The following is a 20,907-nucleotide window of genomic DNA, read 5'->3' on the forward strand; positions in this document are numbered from 1 at the left end:
CCCTCAGGCTGTGGGCACAGGAGTGAAGGCGCCCTTACGGTCGTTGGATTGTAATGGCAGGGGATTTAATGATGCCGTGCTTGAGGCTGGAGATAAAAATCCTCTCATACAGGAGTAGAGGAGGGCCTGGGTCATCTTCCTCATGGCATTTGGCCAGCCAGGTAGCACATTTTGGGGGGTGACCATGAGCTGACTGAAGGCAGAAGTTGAGGTGAGGCAGCTTCCTCCCGCCAGAGAAAAGGCCCGAGAGCCAAAAGCATCATCCCAAAAATCCAATTCAGAAATAAAAATCAAAATATTTTGATTTTTACACCAATCTTTTCAGAGATGAAATGTTTTTGAATTCCCAAAGGGGATTTCTTGACTGGTATTTTCAATTCTCAGTGAGAGAAGGGGTGCAGAGTCAAAGAGACTATCGCTTTACTTCAGCAAAGAAAATGATGTGGCTGACTGATGCATTTTGGATCTTGATTTCAGGAGCAAACACACAGACATCAAGTTATTCAAAGTAATAGCCAACAGCTTATAACAGACACACCATGTGCCAAGTTTCCAGAAACAGGTGTATGAACTGGGCCCAAAACAAAATCATCAGAGAGCTGGAGAGCTTAAGTCCGAGCAAACTCTGGAGACAGATGTGTATGTTTATATATTTAAATACCTCACTAAGAAGAAAACCGCATAACCATTCTTCAACGGAGAACGCACCATTTTAATTTACAAGAGAAGGAAACCATTCACCTAGTGCTAAAAGACAACCCTAAAAACAAAGGGAGAAAAGTGGGTTTATGTGGCCTACTTCAGACTGAGTAAGAAAAGTAAGAATTAACCAGCTGAAAATAGATCTCTGGTCTCCACTCTCCAACCTGCACTGCGCTCCGGAATGGTCAGTGCCTCAGATGCAAAAAACACACCCAGAGGATGGAAAACAGCTCGAGAAGGACTTTTGCACCACCCAGAAAAAGAGGCAGCACTGAAAAGATGTATTTTTTCTTCTTTCCGCAAAGAGGCAAAGGAGTTTAGAGGTAAAGATGCTGTACAATATCCTGAAGCTAGATTTCAGTGCTCAAACAGCCTCAGGTGTTAACAAAGCATGAAAACTCATCTGGGAGGCGGACGGCACCTACCTTGACAGACACTGGTGAGGTTTGTTTTGCCTGTATTTTGGACGGTGCACTGAGGTGTTGCTCCTTGCTGTGGGGAAAGGAGCGGGGCACTGATCAACTCGCATGGGCTCCGGGTTTTGCCGGGCTGTGCATCCAGCTCCCAAACCCCTCCGCAAGCCGTTGGGAGCCACCTGCCCCTTACCCTAGCCCCTTTGCCCGACTCGGTAGCCTTGGGAACAGGCTCCTCCTCTGGAGCTGATCATGTGCGTGAGGGGGAGCCAATAAACGCCGCATCCAGTCTTTGATTTCTCTGCAAAGTGGCATTCAAAGTCCGGCTTCCGCGGGGAACTGCATGGCTCTTCCCCCTCAGGGCCGTGGCGGGGGGCTCTCTGTGGAGCATTGCCTCGCCTGGCAGCAGGGGCCTTTTTTGTCTACTGTTTCGTGGGGGTGCAGGCCTTCAGCACCCCAACCTCTTTGCTGCTTCCCCCTGCAACTCCTGAAACAGCAGTTACAACCTGGGGACAGAATAATTCTGTTAGGATGTAATTCCTGAATAACTTTTCTCCTATTTGGGGAATATCTCTCAGAAGAAAAATCTAAGAATCACAGGTTTGCCAGCAAGATGCACATATAAGCTTATATGTTTAAAATAACCCGTTCCTCCCACAGAGGGGACTATCGAGTTGTGCAGGGCGCATACAGCTTCAGAGGAAGGTAATGGAGTAATTTATGCTAGCAGAGGCTGTACTACTAAAACACCTAGGCCACACCTACTACCCATTTCAGATTTGGTTAAGGGCATTAATAAAGGCTTAAACTGTTAAATAATAATCTTATTTTAGGGGGTAAACACACACACACCCCTCCAGGAAATTAATCTGTCTGAACCTCCCGTGTTTCTTCATATGCCACATATCAAACATAAACGTTGACAGAATTTGCCCTGACGTTTATGGGATGAGCTAAGGCACAAGGCTGCGTCGTCATAGCTTGCTGCGATGTCCGGCCTTAAATGAGAGCATCTGGCCATGGTGCCTCAGGTGACTTTAGCTGTAATCCAGCTTATAAAAAACAATTACAAGAAATAGCTCGGCACAGAAACCTCTGCTCTCAGCAGATGGGTATATCTAAAAGCTGTCCAATCATGTACACAGCCTCCTAAGATAAGAAAGAAAGGCTACCCAACTGTTCAATTAAATGAGGTGATGGCTGCCCTAAGCATGTTGTGCTTCTCTTTTTCTGAAGTGTGTAACTGAGTCTCAAGGGAAACCCCTTTAGCATAATAATACTGGATAATTCCATGTAATCATGGAATCTTTTATTAATTTAGTGTTAGAATGAGGACTTGGCTTTGATGTCCCTGCTTTTGTGCATCTTGTTAAGTTACTCCATTCAGTATGCAAAATGGCCTGTTTCTCTGGCAGGGCTTACGGTAATACATAGAAAATCAGGGATTGTTATTGCTGAAGTGGCCTTGATCTTGTTACAGTTATAATGCTTGTATAACAACAACAACCTATGTGCTGTAAGGTTTTGGTGTTGTACTGTGATGACTTTTGATTCCTGCTTCCTGATTCGAACTTTTGTTTCAGCAGGGTGATTCATTGCATCAGATAGGTGAAAATTCAGATGCAGAGAGAAAATCTGCGATTCTGAGTTCAGATACCCTGAATTCACCTCCTTCAGTTGTGACAGCACTTGTGCTCTCCCTGGAGGGATGGATCTATTCCTCACCTTGGCTTGTTGCTTCACAGTTTGCTTTGAGTAACTGAGGGACCCAGAGCTATTTTGTGCCAGAGGCAATATTGTGTGGAGAGGCTTTTTTATGTTCACCGAAGAAAGTTCTTTCTTTTCAGACTTCAGAGAGAAGTGCCTTTTCCAACACAAAAAGGATGCAGATTCAAGGATTTTGCAGCTTGCTTCTGTTTCTCAGCTTTGTTCTTTCCTTTAACTCTCAGATCTCTGTCTTTCCCTTTGTGTCTGATTTTTAATATTTTACCTCAGGCCTGTCCAGAAAAGCAGGCTTATTCTGTGGCCTGGAAGGAAGATGAACTCAAATCCAATCTAGAATCTGAGCAGACCTTCCCTGCGTAGCCCTAGGAATGTCTCTGGAAACAAATTTTGAACATTGGTAGTTGATTGCAATCCCTCTGAGGCCATACAAAGTCTTAACATGTGTTCCTTCTTGTAATTTCTTCTTTTAGATGCAAGATTGACATTTTACGGAGTTGAGTGGATGGATATATTACAGTCAGCTCAAGCTGATTGGAGGTAAGTACAGAAAAGCAGTATTTTCTATTAACTCGTTTCTGATTTTTTTATGTAATAAACCTCCAGGAGAATTGTTAGCCCAAGAAAGAATGATTCACTTCTTAAAGGATCCTGGGCTGAATCAGGAGGATTTTGTCTTTTGACACTTGTGGTTTGTTCCGTCCTACTGCAGATTTAGGTGAATGGCTTCAGGACTCGGGGAGAGGAAGAAGCTGGGACAGCCACTGGTGCTTGAAGGCTGTCTATTATTATTTAAAATTCCTGAAGCTCTTCAGCTTATACAGAGCCCTGTCTGGAAGAAAAGTTGTTCTGTGATAAAACCAGTGAGCTAGGAAAAAGAAGCGCTGCTTTCATTTTTCAGCCTTTTCATGCTTCATGTATGACCATGAGCAAGTGACCCATTCCCTCTGTTTTTATCTGTGAAAGGTACAAAGACCCACATTTCTATCCCCTTTTGTCCATCTTGCCAGTTTAAAATACAAATTCTCTCAAAGAGGGCTGTTGCAAGCTTTTTCCTCGCTCAGAAGCAGTTTGTGCACAACTAGAAATACTAAAGACCGCAAAAGCAGGACTAAAGGCAAGATGATCAGTGTCCCCCTCCCCAATTTTGTTGACCTGCTTGTAATGACAATATTCTGCCAACCACAACATATTGGGTAATTGCTTACACTTCTGCTCTTCTTATGTCCCACTCCGAGCCATTTTGGGTTGTTAGTCCTCCACAGGAGTCACTTCAGTACAGATGAGGGCTGCTTTATTTTATAAGACTTCTCTTTAAAGGTAAGTTGTGAATTTGCTTCCTCTGATCTTACAGGATATCATCAAACAGCGGGTAGATTTGAACTGAGCATAATGTTTAATTCTCCAGCCCAAAAGGCAGAAACAGATGTGTACAAAATTTAGGAGCTGAATTTCCTCTCTTTGATTTCTAGGTTTGCCTTTAATCTGACCTAATGACTTGCCAGCTCAGAGACCCAGGTAAACTCAATAACCCTACTCTGAATACTTAGCAAAGATTCTGCTTCCTTTCTGAAAGGGAAAAGCATAGCAAAAACCTGTTAACTAAACTGTGAAATATTTGCATTTAAATCAGTCAACTTAAAGTGTGACAACTGATACTGCCAGCAGATGGAGGCAGTATTGCTCCGATGAATTTCTGTTGAAAAAGAAACGGGATGTTTGAAGGAATTTAGGAAAACTCAGAGCAGCCGCCAGCAAGGAGGCAGCACCTTTGCTGAGGATAAATGTACGGTTTGATTGTGAACTCTGAAAAGTGACATCGATGTTAATTTCTGCTGCTTTAGCAGTTGTAGTACTTGACAATTGAGGGAAGGGTTCTGACATGACTCTACTCCAAATTTATTTTCTCTTACACTGAAACCATGCAAAATTTTAATTCAAATATACTATTCTGTGTGGACGGCACTTTTCTGAACCCAGGTCTCTTCTATTGCACCCCAACAAAGAGTATCTGAGCTCTGTCCCGAGAGGAACTCCTCGTAGAGGAATTCCTTTCTTGTAGCAAACAGTGCTAAGACACTTGTGCTATTTGAGGTTCTTGCTAGAGGCAAGACAAGAAAAAAAAGGTTAATATTTAATACTTTGAAATGTTTCTATGGAGGTGAATGGAGAATATTTCTTTAATTGTATTCAGCACTGAAATCTATTTCTTGGAAGAATTAGTGTTCAGCTACAGCGCGGCAATGCTCATTCACATGTTGTTAATCCCACTTTCTTCATCAGTAGTTGCTGCGTGTTATTAAGTTATCTTGCACTGGTTTTGTTTGCATTGCATCTGGCAGGAAGTTAAATCCCATGTGTGTGGGCTGGAGTTGCTGCTATCCCTAGCATTCCAAAAATCCGTTGGTTTTTTTGGGCATTGCCAAGAGGTTAGCATTGTGAGGATGGCCCAGGCAGTTTTCTCAATCAGAAATGCAGGCAGGCACTGGGTTCTATGAGCACCTGACAGAATTTTAACTCCTGTGTGGAATAAGAGCCTGGTGAGCAAGCAGCACAGTATCTGGCAGCCTTTTTTGAGTGACTGATCAAACCTTTTCCCTCAGCTGGTCATAGGTCTCTGATATATGCAAGGACCTGTATGTGACATTTTTAGAGCTGGATTAACAGTATAAAGGACTAGCAAATCTGGAGGTAGAAGGGGAGAAAATGATGCACTTGCAATGGTGACAAATTTGATGGAGTTATTGGCAAAAAATGGATTCAGCACCTGAAATGAATTGCAGTGCTGGAGCAGGAGAAAAACTGTACCTCAGAAATTATGTTGATAACTGTTACCCATCTGCCACTGTAGGCACCGTGCAAAATACTGTTCTTACTGAAATTCCGGTGTCCACAGACATTAGGTGTAGTGACCAACGTTTTGTATTGGAAATTGATATAATCCAAAGAAGTACCTTGGCTTGTTAACAGGCTGGCATGTTCTTACACAGTCTTAAATAGTCCTGATGGCTAGGGATAGGAGGATGTATGGCCCTAAGAGGCGGCTCCCCGAGCCTTAGCCTGTCTCTAGAAGGCCTGTGGAGGGACAGAAATGCATTGTTCTTTGTGGTGACTTGGAATGAGGGTTTTTACAGTGAAACACTAGGAGTGTAAAACCACAGAAATCTGATTTGAGTCAGGCTAAAGGGTGAGTTCTGGATAATAGCAATCCATGAGCCTGACCAGGATGTGAAGCTAATGAAAACTCAGTCCCTGGCAGAGAAGCTGGGGGGACAAAGCTCAGTATAAGCAAGGATTGAGGATCGTCTACCATGAAAAATAAAGGGAGGGGCCTCTCTTCATGTCTGTTGGGAATGAGAGCTGGGACACATGGAGCAAATAGAAGGCTCTAGGGAAACTGTAAATAATAAATAAATAAAATAAACAGTAATCTTACAGGGGATGGGAATGGGGCAGCATGAAGGGCATGAACAAATGCAAAGATTTCTGGTTTTAGAGCCGCAGCTCCAAAGCTTTTCCCCCACAGTTCATTATGGGTTTGTTAACACAAGATCTTCACAGATTTCAAAGCCCGAAGGAGGAATAATGCACGTCCCAGGCACTATAAGATCAAAAGTGTAGGCATCTTAGAGGCATAGGCGCTACTATTTGTTTACTCAGCTATGCCAGCAGGAAAGGGAGCGGTCTGTGGGCTACCCTATCTATCATCCTGTTCAAGGGCTGATAAAAAATGGAAAAAATTTTTAATGCCTTTACTGATATATGCTATCAACACCTGTTTAAATGATGCCTGAAATGCCTAAGCCTACGTGCATATATGCAAGAACAGATGCACCCACTTCAAGAAGTTCTACAGTAATCATTGGCGACTGCCTGCATCAATAAAAGTATCCTAAGTTCTTACTGTTATTTCTTATTCCATATATTGGGAAAGCATTGACCTTTTATGACAGTGTAAATGGGGGAAAGAAGTATGTCCAGGGAAGCTGGTAGGCTCCATGCAGAGGAAAAGCACCTTATGAGAGCAAAATTTTTAGCAGTGCTCCACTGTGCTGATTTGGAACAGGTCCATTGTATTTTCAGCAACTGGCAGTTTGGATTGTTACAATTTCTTGGCAAGTACAATAGAACGATGGTGCTTTCCGGGGGCATAATAAAAGGGTGAGCCCCAGCTTTTGCACACTGCATTTTCTAATTGCATGCTTGATGTGCACAGTTGGGCAGCGCTGCCTTACTTGCCTTAATCCATCCCTCTCTCTCTCTCTCACTTCCTCACCCTCCCTCATAGCAGCAGTAGCTGCTGCAGCTTTGGCAGATCATCGGGGAGAGCACAGAAAATGAAAAGAGCTCAGCTATCGTCTTAACATTTTTCCCAAAGGATTAATTTCACCTGCTTCTCCAGTTTTCCTGATAGACTTCTTTGCACTGTTTAATCCAATAAGTATGGGGTTATTTCACATTTTAAACCCTTCTAAACAGTTTTAGGAGTGGACTTTCTCTCTCCTCCTCCCCCAGCCTTTTTTTTTTTTTTTTTTTGACAAGTCAGAAAATTGTGAAGTAAGCGGACAGAGTAACTGAGAGCACGAGAGGGAGAAGACGCTTCCATTCTTTTAGTGCAGTGGGCTGAGGCAAAAAGGCCATTGTAATGGTAAATTGCACGCAGAAAGGAAGAAAAGACTGATAATCAATCACAAATGAAGCATTCGTTTGGATTTTGGCAATTTGCTGGCCAGGGGCTTTTAAATCTATAAACTTTTTTTTTCTTTTTTTTGCCCACATCTTTAAAAGCACAAGTTTGATATACCGAAGACAGGAAGAGAAATCTCTGCAAATCTGTCATGCCCAGAATACCTGGGAGTGGGGGAAGCACAGTGCTGAAATACCAGTAAAACGTCGCAATTCTGAAGGAGAAACAGCATGCTGAAATGTTGGTGGGAAACATTTTTAGCCTGTCACCTTGGACTCCAGCTCTGAAGAAAAATTTTCCATCTCAGACTCTTCTTGTTTCATGTATTCAGGGATGATTTGTGGTGGGCTTCTGGGGAGTTTAATTTCTAACTTCCTTGTTCTGTGATTGCCTGAGTGGGTTTTGTCTTTGACTGAGCATGTGATAGGACAGATGAGGATGTTAGACAATATTAACACCAGCATATCATCTTCAGAGTCCAGCATTACCCGTAAAGGAAGATACATCTACCTGGAGGCACTGCTTCAAGGAGGCGCTCCATGGGGATTCACACTGAAAGGCGGACTGGAGCACGGGGAGCCATTAATCATCTCAAAGGTATTTTTCTTATTTTAAATGAAATGCAAACAAGTTAGGAGTGATGCCAAATTTAAAGGGCAAGAGTTCTAAATAACACTGAAATGTTATATTTGACACTGTATTTGGCTTGGTTTTGAAAGCTGGGGAGCACCCATTCAGGTCAGTAGGTTTGCTCAGGAGCTACGTATTTGAGCAACACATGAGAGCTCTCGGCATTGTTTAACTATCAAGGTGCAGTTTTTGTCCCACAAGAAAGTATCTTGGCTTGCAGAAATTGGGTCTTTATTTTGCTACTACAAGTGGGAGTGAGGAGGAGATTCTCATGACATGATCTTGTATCACGAAGTCATAGCATATCTGAGCACGTTCAGTAATCCATCACTACCTCTTCTGAAAAGAAAGTAAGTGCTTTAAGTCACATGATGTGGTGTTGGCTAATTAGAAGTGTGGAGGGGAAACAGAATAATAAATACTTGCCCCTACTTGGTATGTGTATATATTATGCTATGTTAACAGTTTTCTCAACCTACGTACTCACTAAATAGCTATTAAGTATGGTATACCTTCAAGATTTTTATTATTTTAATTATTCATGATTGAGTATTGTCAACAAGCAACTGGTAGCATAGCTCACAAGGATATTTTGAGGGAAAAAAATGGGAGAAAGGGTTCCTTCCTCTCATCAGACTTGGGCTATTAAAAGTACCCAGGTGCTGCAAGATGCAGATACTGAAGACAACAGATTTTCAAAAGTATCAAATTGAATCTTGTGAATATCTAAAATATGTTTGACCTATGGCTCAAAAACTGTTCTGAAAATAGGATTTAGGTAATTCTGAAATTTTCCTTCTTAACCATATTTCCCTTCTGTGTCATCTGTCTGGTGCATTCTGCTTCTTTATAGTATGCATTTATATAGCGAGCTGCTAGGTGCATATATGTACTTATGTCTAATCTTACTCCCTCCTGTAAACTGGGACTTATGTGGGGAATTCAGAGGATCAGAAACAACGTTGGCTGAAAGAAAATGCTGATACTCAGAATCAACGTTACTCAAATCCTGCAACTCACTGTGCAAACACATTCGCATGAAGACTGTCAGTCACTTGAACAGTTCACCTGAAATATATTATTTGTAATTAGTGCATCTACATGTTGAAAGTAAAAAAGGGGGACTTCCATAAAAGTTCTTTCATCATAAGGGGACTTTAGAAATGTCACATAATCATCTTTCTTGCAGGACCGTCCTGGAGATAGGTTGGTGTAGCCATATAAAGCAAAACTAGCCTCACTGAAATGGTGTTGTATTTTTTTCATTTTATAGACACGAGGGACTAACACTTCAGTCAGGTTGTTCACTTTTATTGGTAGTGTTCTGCATTTGTGAGGAAAAAGTTTCTTTTTGCTTTGACATTCTTCTGTGATGTAAAAAGCGCCCCCCCCCCCTTTTTTTTTTTAATTGGGGGCAGGGAGGCAGAGAGGAAGAGAGATGGCTCTGGCTGCTGAACATTAATTAATCTATGGGATTTGGTTTCCACAACAACCAGGCCCCTTAATGTCAAACATGCCTGGAGTGTGCATAGTGCCACTGGGAGCTGTATGACTTGTGCCTGCCTTCTGTGAAACAGCAGTGCAAAAATGTGGTGGAGTTTTTTTTGTTGCGTTTTTTTGGGGTTTGGATTTATTTTTAATTTGTAGCTACTGCTTGGTTTTTGCTCTCAATGTTAGCATTTCATTGTTTTGGTCATGCATCAGTGATGCAGAGCTGGAGAATGGCTTGCATGTGAAAGCTGTGCTTTCTGGAATTCACGCAGCACCTATAGCTGTTTCCTGGTTTCCAGTTTCAGCTGACAAATTCCTCTTGTGTTTGAATTCACTATGTGCTCTTCAGAATTAATTGCATATTAGTAATGTAGCTAATTCAGTGTTCTTCTGATTATACTGTGAAGTAATGAGGAATTGTGGGGAAATGATAAACTGAATCACATTACAGGTTAAATTCTGAACTTGCACATAGAATCATAGAATGGTTTGGGTTGGAAGGGACCACTAAAGATCGCACTACTCATGCAGGTATGCACCAGGAATGATCCAATAACAGGTCTAAATAATATTACCTATAAGTATCAGAAAATGCAGATGTCAGTTCTTCATTTCTGATTATTCATAATTAAGGTAGGAGTTTTATTTCTGTTTCAGCAAATACATTATATTTATGTCCACTTAACTGTCTGTTTGCATTGACAGAGTGGTGTTAAATGGCCTTAGTGTAAACAAAAATGTAGATTTCAGCAAATATTTAAGCTGGTACCCATGAAAGCTTGCAACATGACTTAAAACAGTCAAAGTAACATTGATGTATTGTTATAGAATACTAGACAGAGAGCAAATCTGTTTGAATGCAATAGTTAGTTCTAGCCATCAGGAACTGATGCTCATTTGGGACCCACACGTATTGGCCTGTCTCAACTTCGGACCAAAGGCTGTGATAGAAGTTAAAAACCAAGATGAATGAATTTACAAAAGGCCCAGATGCATGAAAACTGGTTCTTGCAGCACAGTGCAGTTCTTTGGAAAGACAGATTTTTCCACCAATAATATGACAAGAAATTACCCAAAAGCGATGGGAGCAACAGTTGGGAGTGTAAGGTGCAAAAACCAAACCTATATTCTCATCTGGTAGAAGGTGCTTTTTTAGAGATCTGATTACCATAGTTTTAGTATCTCCTTCAAACAAGTATTCTACCACCTTTCGGTACAAGTCCCTTTCCTGTATAGATGTACTGCTGTGCTTCTGTGCCACGAGACAGGCTGATTTCTCAGTGTGTGTGTGGTTGAGCGCACAGATAGGTACACTTCCAGTTAAACACACTAGTAAACGCTTTGCTGAATCAGCCGCGATGCTCAGCACATCATGCAACCAAGTCTAAATCAACTTGTCAGAAATGTTGGTTGTGCAGCTAACACGAATTTAGGTAGTTAAAACAGATGACCTTTTTATGCTAACTCCGTTCTTTCTTCCCTGCGGAAAGCCAAATCTATACTGAAGCAGGTTCATGACAGCTAGTTCAAAGTCCTTGGCACAGGTCTCTTCGTAATGTGTTTTGCTGGAGGTAAAGGCAGACCATAAAAAAATTTATTACATCCGACCCACATTTTCCCCTCTCCACAAAGGAAGCTGCTTTCTCTCTAGTCAACTTTTTTCTACCTTGTTTCTGGACTGACTGTATACAACTCATCACGTGAAGGCTGTAGAATCATAACATATTATGATTCTGGCTGTATAGGGCATTTAAAAGAACATATTGATTTCCAGTGAAAATTTGGAAATGCCAGCAGTGTCAGCAAAATGGAAACTCAGGGTACTGACTGTCCTAGAGCAGCACTTAGCCATCTTGGGAATGTAAGGAAGTTCCCTTTGTCTTCTGGCGCTGCCTGTTGGGCCGCAGCGCTTTAAGATCGTGCGTGGCAATCCTGGTCTGCCACCTAAGCATGAGCTTGTGAGGAAGCCTCAGAAATAAGCTTTGTGGAATCTTCCCAACATTAATTTTTGTTGCACCAGAAGGAAAGGAATGGAAGAATGGGCAAAAAGTAGTCAGCTGCGCCTCAAGGGAACGTGCAAAAATCAGTACCTAAATTAGCACCAGAATGTCATGGGTTAGCAATGGCACAGTGTCCGAAAAGATGAATCATAGGCTGCAAGTTAACAAAATGTATTCTCCCTTTTGTATTGATTATAAAACATGTTGTCAATGAAGAGTGTGGCTGAGAGTTTGAAAGGGAACTATAATCTTAACATTCTTCCTGGAGAAGAATTTCTCAGTTATATGAGCTTAGAGAATAGCTGTCAATCAAATTCTTCACTTAGAACTGTTCAGTTTCTCCCCATGTTTTGAAATAAATAAGTCTTCCGGAGGTGAAGAGGAGAAAGAGGTTGGTGGCAGAAGTAAAGCATCTCTCTAGAACAAGCATGTTATGCTAATTTTTTCCCCACTGAGAGAACTGTGCAAGTTTGTAGACCTCAGAGAATCCAGCTTGCATCTCCAGAAATGTGCTACTCACGGTTATCAAATACTGCTTCAGCGAGAAGGCTCTCAAGTTTTTAATTACTTTCCTTTCCTGTTTTTAAACATCACAGTTTTCTTCTTCTGTCCATTAGTGTTTAAAAGGTAACTTGGTATCATAAATATGTCACCAATACTTCAGAAACAGTAGAAGTCAAATCCCCTGTAGTGACCTCCGCTTCTCTGTTTTCAGATCTTGGTTCATATAGTTCAACTTCCATTTTTTTATTATACCTGTTTAGTAATTTAGAACCATGTAAATTTGGCCTAGATTTGGGGACATTTGCTCATGGTGGAAATCTCATTAAACAAGTGGTTTCTTCACCCAGAACTAGAAATGTTATGGGAAATGCAAAAGTGATCGCAGGTGATACTGAACGCTTAATTGGAACCTGATTTCCTTTGGCGTCAAAACCATGATAATACCCAGAAGCAAACCCAGATTCCCATTTGCATATTACTTTTTTGGCTTATCCTGAGCTGTAAGATGAATATTGCAAAAATGAAAGCCCTAACTGTTTTAGTAGCAAGCTGGCAACAGAAGCGTTCATTCCCTCTTGATTTCCTGCAAGAATTTTTAATTTACGGTAATACACATTATTCAGTCTTGACTGTTATGGAGCCAGGCAAACTATTTCTGCAGCCTGTTTCTCATTGCTACACACAAACCTTTGGAATGGGTTTAGCTGTTGTATGCCTCTGAAATGCCCTTTTATTTTGAGCTCCATGTTGATGATACTAACAAAAGAGTTGTTTCTCTTGCCTAGGAATTAAAGCATCTGAAGCGTTTTTTCTCGGATAGCGGCTATGTGAGAACACTTTTCACATGCTGTGCTGTAGTTCATCGGTTCCCTTAACTCAAAAGGGTAGGTCATTTGCAGGGACCTCATGCCAGAAGCATGACACAAACTCTGAGGTTTACCTCTCAGCAGGGATGTAGGAAGCAATAAAAGTTTAATAATAATAGGAATAGCTTGGGACAGAGCCTGAGAAATAATCCTGAATTCTTGTAAGGTGTTTAAACCTTGTTAGGAGCCTGATCCAACTTCTGATGACATGAATAGCCCTCTAGCAATCGGTGCATGCAGGAGCTGTATCAGGCTGTCTTCCACGAGGCTCCCTTCTGTGCTACTGCTTTCATATTTTTGGGGTTTATGCCTTGTTCACCTCACTTGAGCGGGCTCATAGAGCAGTTAGGGACATGTAATGAGAATTGTTCCACCATTCTTGACAAAACAAAACGCAGAAGGCTGGACCCCAGCTGGCTCACAGACATTTATCGCTGTCTCTGCCTCTGATCAAAACACTCCCAATCAGTGTTCTCCTGAGTCAGTACCGGAGCCCATTGCTTTCCACACTCAAGTGCCCAGAATCCCCATAAACAAAATCAAATTATCTTATGCACTGACAGGCAAAGTTTCTTTGCGTCCATTCCCCATATCCTTGTGTGTGACAAATGGCAATTTAGAAACCGTTAACCTTTTTGTAGGGCTGCAAGCACAAAAAAGATGGCCAGTGCTCACGTTAGAGAGGCTTGTCTGAAGTTGGCAGAGTCACGATAGACTTATTGGCCTGGGCGTGAGGACATGAACCTGAGCCAGAGACATGGTAACTTCCTCTGCAATTACTATTATTTTTTAAATTATTTTTTCTTGGAAAGTTTCCACACTTATTCTTGTCTGGTTAGATATGGACTTTATTTTTCTTCTCACTACTGAAGAATAGCTTGAGGCCTCTGTGTTGTTAATATTTAAAAAAATGTCCCCTTTCCCTGTTTATCTTCCAATATACTGTGAGTGGGCTGGTGAAGGTTTCCGTTGTTATGCTCATGCCTTCTTACAGAGCATTTTCTGCACTGATTATGCATTTAGGACCATAGATATGGATGTTGTGTATAATATGGCAGGTCCTTAGAAATGTGGTTTTTCTTGTGTAAGAACAGAACAAGAATGATATATAAGAATCTCCTAAGTGCTGATCCCCCACTACTTAACTACATCAGCTTACAGGGCATGGAGGATTGGCGTGTTTGTTTTTCCTTCGCTTCTTGTATTCACTGGGGAAAGCAGTAAGTGAACAGTAAGAGGGCAGTAATTTGTCTAGGACTAAACCATAACGTAATTGCTTGTGCTTGGTCTCAGTCCGAAGGCAGATGAAAGGTGCTTTTTCCTGTGAGCAAAAAGAAGTACAGACCTGCACTGACTGGCATCCTGTCTGGGTTGTAGTGAAAAGATCAAGAACCAAACCAGGCTGGTCAACAGAAATTATTTCTCCCCGATTCCCCTCTCCCTGCCCCCTAGTACTTAGGTTTGGCACTGGAGAAAGGTGTGTTCTGTCTGCTGATGTGCTAAGGGGTTCATTGTGCCAAATCATCTGCCTCTTGTTGCTAGATTGTGGCGATGCGCAAGGCAGATGCCTGATCACAGACAACAAGGAGATCTGGATGATGCAGGCCTTTGCTTTCAGACAAGCAGAAGGGAACTGATGCTGTAATTGTTTCAGAAAGTGGCAGGGTAGTTCCTCACCACTCTTCCTTGTTTCTCAGGGCTCAGACTAGGGCCTCACGAAAGACTGCTGATGCCAGCACAAGGGACAGGATCGTCTACCTTTTCTTAAAGCTAGGGAGTTGCTTGATGAAAAGGCTTCTATTGTCAGCCCCCTCCATTAGGCTGCCGATCGTCCCCTAGCACAAAAAGACTTCTGTTCACTTCCACAGCACTGAATTAGCAATTGCAGACAAACTGACTGAGTGACGTGAGCAGTGGCTTGCTGGGCATTGCTGCTGTACCAGCAAAGTCAGTAGGAGCTTTTCAGACTGCAGATAGGCTGTCTGAAGGGGTAGTGCCAGTTGGCCTGTAATGCATCACGAGGAGCCCATCTACCGGGAATACCTTGGTTGTCCTTATTAACAAAGACCGGCACAGACGAACCCCAAGGTGCACAGACAACTCAGTGACGTGACTTTTATGAACGTGCATGTGGAAGGAAATTACCTGTGAAAAAAGTCATACATCTGACAAGGGGTGGGGGGGATGACTGACAGGTATCTGTCTCCAGTTGACCAGTCATGCTTTAGAGTTACCTCCTTACCAGAGAACAACCCAAACTGCAAAGTTTTGGTCCAAATCCACAGAAATAGCCATCTTTAAGATCAGGTCTCCACCACTGCATTGCAACCACGTGAGTTACAGAGGACCATATGCAGTGTAATGTCTTTCAAAGTCACAAAAAGGTGTAATAGAAGAAGTATTTTCTTCTCAGGTTCTTGGACCGAGGAGAATCATATGTGATGAAACACAACATGTAATCCTTAGCGTCAATAAAAGGAGCCTTCATAAATCCTTCCCTAGCTCTGTCTACATGAAAGAGATTAGAAGAAAAATGCCATGTTTGCTTGGCTGTAGCAGGTATAACCAGAGTTAAGATTTACACTGATCCTAGAATGAGAACCAGAGAATGCACTCTTTAAATCAGTGTTTGTGCAGAGTACACGATTGCTTGTGAAAGGCTCTACTACATTCAGCCTTTCCCACGCTTCTTGGGAGCTCAAGGCATAGGAAGAAAAAACCATCATCGATAATAGAGCTGGAGCTGAGCTAATCTCATCTCAAATTTCATCAGTGTTTGCCTCCAGGATCTTTTGATGAAGCTTAAATCTGTGGAGCATGAATCCAGCATGGATCTATTGTGCATGAACTACTCAGATTTTGGGAGGGATCTTTGAAAGTGAAAATGAGATGAACTCTAATTTGCTTGCCAACAGACATTGGTAGTCAAAGAAAAAATGTGCAGAGGCCTTTGAAAATAAACTGCTAAACCACAAAATCTTTGTCACCAATTTGTTATTTCCAAAGCCTTGAGTGGATCACCATCTGGTGGCAGCAGCGAGCATCTGAGACCAGCGTCAGAAAACGCTGAGATGTGTTGGTGTCAGCTCAGGAGGCAAATGAGAGTTGCAACAGTAGGCTTTGCCTTTGAGCGTGAACAACAGAAACTGATAGGCGTCTTGCCGTCATTCTGGAGCCTTCGGGCTGCATTTCTGATCCTGCCTAGGAGAGGCTGTCTTTTCCTGTCTGACACAAACCTGCCCTTATGCTTGGAACAGGGAATATCCACTAATAATAGAAAAATACAATACAGCATCAGGACTAGCTTGTCTGCAGGAAGATTTGGCATCCTCTAGCTGCCTAGCACCCAGACACATCAACCTCACATCTTGGATTTCTTTCTGTGAAGTCAACAGTGTGGTCTGCATTATGAATGCCTGCCAGCATGGGTGCTGAACAGGTCCAAGCCTGCTTAGTATCCGTGAGATGTGGAAATCAGACCCCTGGGGAGTCCCGACTGTCACACACCAGTGATGAAGGAAGGGTTGCTAGATATTTGGGGATTCCCTGAAAACTTTCCTTGGCTGGAGCAGGATATTGGTCATTGCTGTGTATCAGATGAATATAATTTAGGAAGTGTAGATTTTAAATGCCCCAAATGTTTCTCCTTTTCTTAACAATCTCATCTCACATACGCTGCCATATCTGTGTTTGTGTCTCACCCAAAAGGTTCCTGCCTTCTTTGTAGGTCCACTTAAAACCCTCAGCTTGGGCTCACTTGATCTGGACTGTATACTTCAGATGGACTAGCCAGAACCCTAAAGCGACTCAGGTCAGAAGCTGTTAAATGCTGGGAAGCATCTTTCCCCTGTGGAAGTACAGTCTGTGTCTGCGTATCACACTTAGCACTCAGAGTGAAAAAAACATCTTCCTAAATGTTGTAAGTTTGATTTAAGTAAGAGAGGGCTTGTGTAGGTCATTCACATGGCTGAGCTGGAAATAGAGTGCTGGTCTTCCCATTTTCAGCCAGACACTGCCTAAATCTATTTTCATAACTCTTGTTACTTTGCCGTGAACTTAAAAAAACCGAAACAAATAAATGATTCCAGGTTTCTTGGTCAATTGAAATTAGGAAGAGGACAACAGGAACCAGCTTATCCAGGACACAGCTTGTTAACATCCTAACAGATATTCAAGCATAATATTAATTTTTCACACTTGCATTAAGAAATCCCACCAAAAAAAAATTCAAACCCCAGTGAAGAATGAATTCATTAACAGAATAGGCTGTGGGATACATTTCAAAGCATGGGGTGAGAAATAAGCTCCCAAATCCCATTAAGAAATAACAGGATTTATGTGCATTCCTCCCATATATTAACTTTCTCCTCTGGAAACGTCTTGTGCTGAGTGGTGCCATTTTTCAGGCAGGTGCAATGTTTTCCAGTTCCCACAGACCTCTCCAGATAATCTGCCAGCCTGAAAGCCATTCCCTATTCTCACTCAAGAATGGGGATTTTCTGATGCACGGCTGAATGACGAGTTTGGCTGACAAATGTCATAGCTCCATGTTCTACTGGGATTCAGTCACACATTCTGCAATGATGCTGTAAGCTGTTTTGTCCTGTCCGTATCAGCAGTTAAAATGTTTTAAACGCCAGGCAACAGAGATAGAAGAGATGCCGGTTTTTAATAGCTATTATCAGTAGTGGGTCATTGTCTGAACATGACTTGACATATAGAGGTACCATCTGTGATGATGAAGTCTTTGGGGAATTGGTTTGTATTGTCAGCAGGGTCAATTTTTATTAGCACCGTTAGAGGTTTTTCACTATTTATTGAAGGCAAGTTTTTTTGAGAATATGCCAAATCTTCACATTTGTCATTACTTCTAAGAGTTTTCATTACTTTTTTCCATTTAAAAACATGGATAAGTGTAAAAAGTTAATTCGCATAAAAATGGAGATAAAAGTATTATGGAAATATTTGCCAAAGGAATGGCAAACAGATCCATTTCAAAACGTACAAAATGGAAACAGTTTCATGGGGCAGAAGGAGGCCAGAAGGGTCTCCAGCATCCCTGAAGAAGACACGTCTTGTGGCAAAGAGGTGTTTCTTTCAGAAGAATTGAAAGAGCATGCTGTCCACTACATGTTGCAGAAAATTTCCTAACACCTAGAGAGAACTACTGGCTTCCTGATAAAGGCTGTTAACTACAGTCATACAGAAGTATTTTTCTTGGTTTTATGTTCAGCTTGTAATCAGTATTTATTATTTTTTCTATCATGGTAATGCCAACAGATCACAGCTGAAAACTATGACCCCTTTATGCTCTTTATGAGTGTAAGAAAAAATATGTTTCTGGGCGTTCAGAATTTATAGATGTGAAACAGTCACAGGATGTAAATATAAAAAACAAATATGGCAGTGGGTGAAGAGTGAAGCAAGGGTGAGTCTGCAAATGCGCCAGTGAATTTACTACCTCATATAATAATGATGTTGCTTGGAGTTTATGCATTATTTAATCTTGGATTTTAAGATGTTTACAATGGCACATCATTGCCATTAATTGTGTCCTTGAAAACTTGCAGTAGTGCTGGATCCATTATTGCTATTTTTTTATTTTCTTGTAAAAATACGCATTATTGAAATGAGCGCTTCATTTAGAAAAGTGGATTGGTCCCTAATGTCAGACCTCATGTTTTTATACATTGATTGATGACCAGACTTACCAGTGGACAGAGATCTCCACATTTCTCAAATGCAGTCTCATAGAAACTGGGAAATGAGCTGATGGAATTCAGACCAAAGATCTGGCTGTTTTCCAGGAGCAAATCCATGGTAAGACGCTTTTCCAGTTTCAAGAGAGAGGCTTGAAACGGAGAAAAAAATGCGAAACATTTGGGCAGAGCGGGGTGGGTTCATGGGGGAATCTTCATTTTATCAATGATCCCACTCCCCTCCCTCCTGCCCTGCTCCATTTCATGTTTGCTTAAAAGCAGTTGCCAGTGTTTGTTGAATAGTGTCAGCACAGAAGGGATGCAGCCACTGACCTGACTATAGGGCAACAGCAAAAGGTTAGTAGAATTAGTCTTGTACTGCAGACTTGTATTAATAGTTGTATTGTGGTGGTGTTGGCACAAACTCTGCAATTAAATAAGTTGTTGGCACTCTTCCCTAGGTTAAATTACTACTGCTGTTCCCCCTGCTTGCAAGTCAATGAATACAACAGTTTTGGGGAGGCAAGTTCAAACATTTTTGTTCTTTTGGGATTCTGCACATTTCTGATTTCAAGCTAAGAGGTTTCTGCTGGCTTTCCAAGTAGACCTCTGTTGTTGTTCTGTCTCTGCAAACAGTCCGTACAAACTAATGCTGGAATAACCAAGCAGGGAAGGAGGTGGGTGAGGGGGAAGTACACAACAAAAGACTGATGTAGAAACAAATGCCCTTAGAAAGGGTCCTTGCTTTCTCTCATGCCCGGACCCATGGATGTTTCTTAGCACTGGGCTATTGTTGCAGAGGATTAGGTTTCCATCACAGCTTCATCAGGGGCAACTTACCCTTTTTATCGGCCCAGAAAGACAGCCACAGACACGGGGGGGGATCCTTGCCCAGAAGTGCAAAGCAGCCACTTTTTCCAGCCCAAGGCCCTCTTCCCTCTCCTACATTAGCCAACGGCAGTTGGGTTTGGCCCAGGGGCCCACTCACTCCTCTGTGCTGTTCTGCAGGGGCCACTCACAGCAACACGCCTTCCTGATCCTTTTTGCCAGAAAACTTCGTATTTCCAATTTATTAACGCTTCTTTCTACTTTGGGAAAAGAAGTCCTTGTGCTTCTTCCCAAGTCTGTCTCTGATTTAGCAATAGATGTTGGCCTACCAGACAGCACCTATGTCTTTACCTGTTCACTAAGGGTTAGATCTAAAAATGGCTCTTCCCTGGCATATCATACCTTTGTTTTTCTACAGTGTTTTCAGTAAAGCTAGGGAGTCAACCACAGTCTGACTTCTCCTCATGACCTGCATTAAAACTAAGACTAAGAGGCAGTCTAGTCCTTTGGGGTAGCAAACTGTAAACAGCAGACACAAGAACTGGAAGTGCTTCAGTCTTTTATTTCCCTGTGGCCAGTGTTGAAAGCAGCAAGACTGTGGGGAGACTGTGCTACTGTATGAATTGAGAAACTTGTACATATAAGGGTTTTCTCAGAAGCTGGTGGTATGCAGAAAAATTACTCAGGAGAACCTTAATCTGTGTTTTCCTTAAGACTGGTTGTTATTGGATCAATCATCAGATGTTAATAATGAACTGCATTTAAAGGTTTCCCTGTCTACCAATGACATAATGTTTTTATGGCTTATATCAATTGATGGAGAGTGAGCCACTAGCACAGCAATAGAAGTTGGAGGTTAGGAGAAAGGAGTAAGCAGAAACAAAAGTAAGTGCGCTTGAGTGATTCTGCGTCCTACAACTTCTTGTGTATCTCATCAGCTGCTTAAACAAAAGGTTCCTCTGCTGCTTGGAGCTGAAGAGAACCAGGGTGAGCATCTATTGTTCTATATGTTTTATTATTCTCGGGCTGTGATCTTGTCAGCTCTCGTTAGCTTAGCAGATTGGACTGTGTCACTACTTGGATGGGAGACTTTGAAACACAATGAGAAATGACACAAAGTGGTTCAGTCCATAGCCCTGCTCCCTCCAAGTCAGAGCTGAATCACTGACCCATCAGAGTTTGAGGTGGAGAGGGTGTGATAGCACTGCTCTGTGAGTCGTTCTGGCTTTGGTGATGAGATATTATAGAAGGTCAGTCAGTGGCATATTTTACTAGGAAAAAAATGTGATCCCATGAGCCAAATTCTGTTTGGGAGAAATTGCATACCAACATCAGCACCGTCACCTTAATTTTTTCTTGTTCTAG

At 42.0% G+C, this 20,907-nt stretch overlaps 1 protein-coding gene across 1 annotated transcript in view; it reads left to right on the plus strand.

Moving 5' to 3' along the window:
* The first annotated feature begins 7,956 nt into the window (after positions 1–7,956).
* Positions 7,957–20,907, plus strand: part of SHROOM3 (shroom family member 3) — a 151,743-nt gene continuing 138,792 nt past the window's right edge. Inside the window, exon 1 of the mRNA XM_035896957.1 lies at positions 7,957–8,121. Within this exon, the coding sequence (XP_035752850.1) occupies positions 7,957–8,121 (165 nt within the window). The remainder of the gene's footprint in view (positions 8,122–20,907) is intronic.

Source organism: Egretta garzetta, unplaced genomic scaffold (genome assembly GCF_000687185.1).
Source record: "Egretta garzetta isolate BGI_Z169 unplaced genomic scaffold, ASM68718v1 scaffold77, whole genome shotgun sequence".
Lineage (NCBI taxonomy): Eukaryota > Metazoa > Chordata > Aves > Pelecaniformes > Ardeidae > Egretta > Egretta garzetta.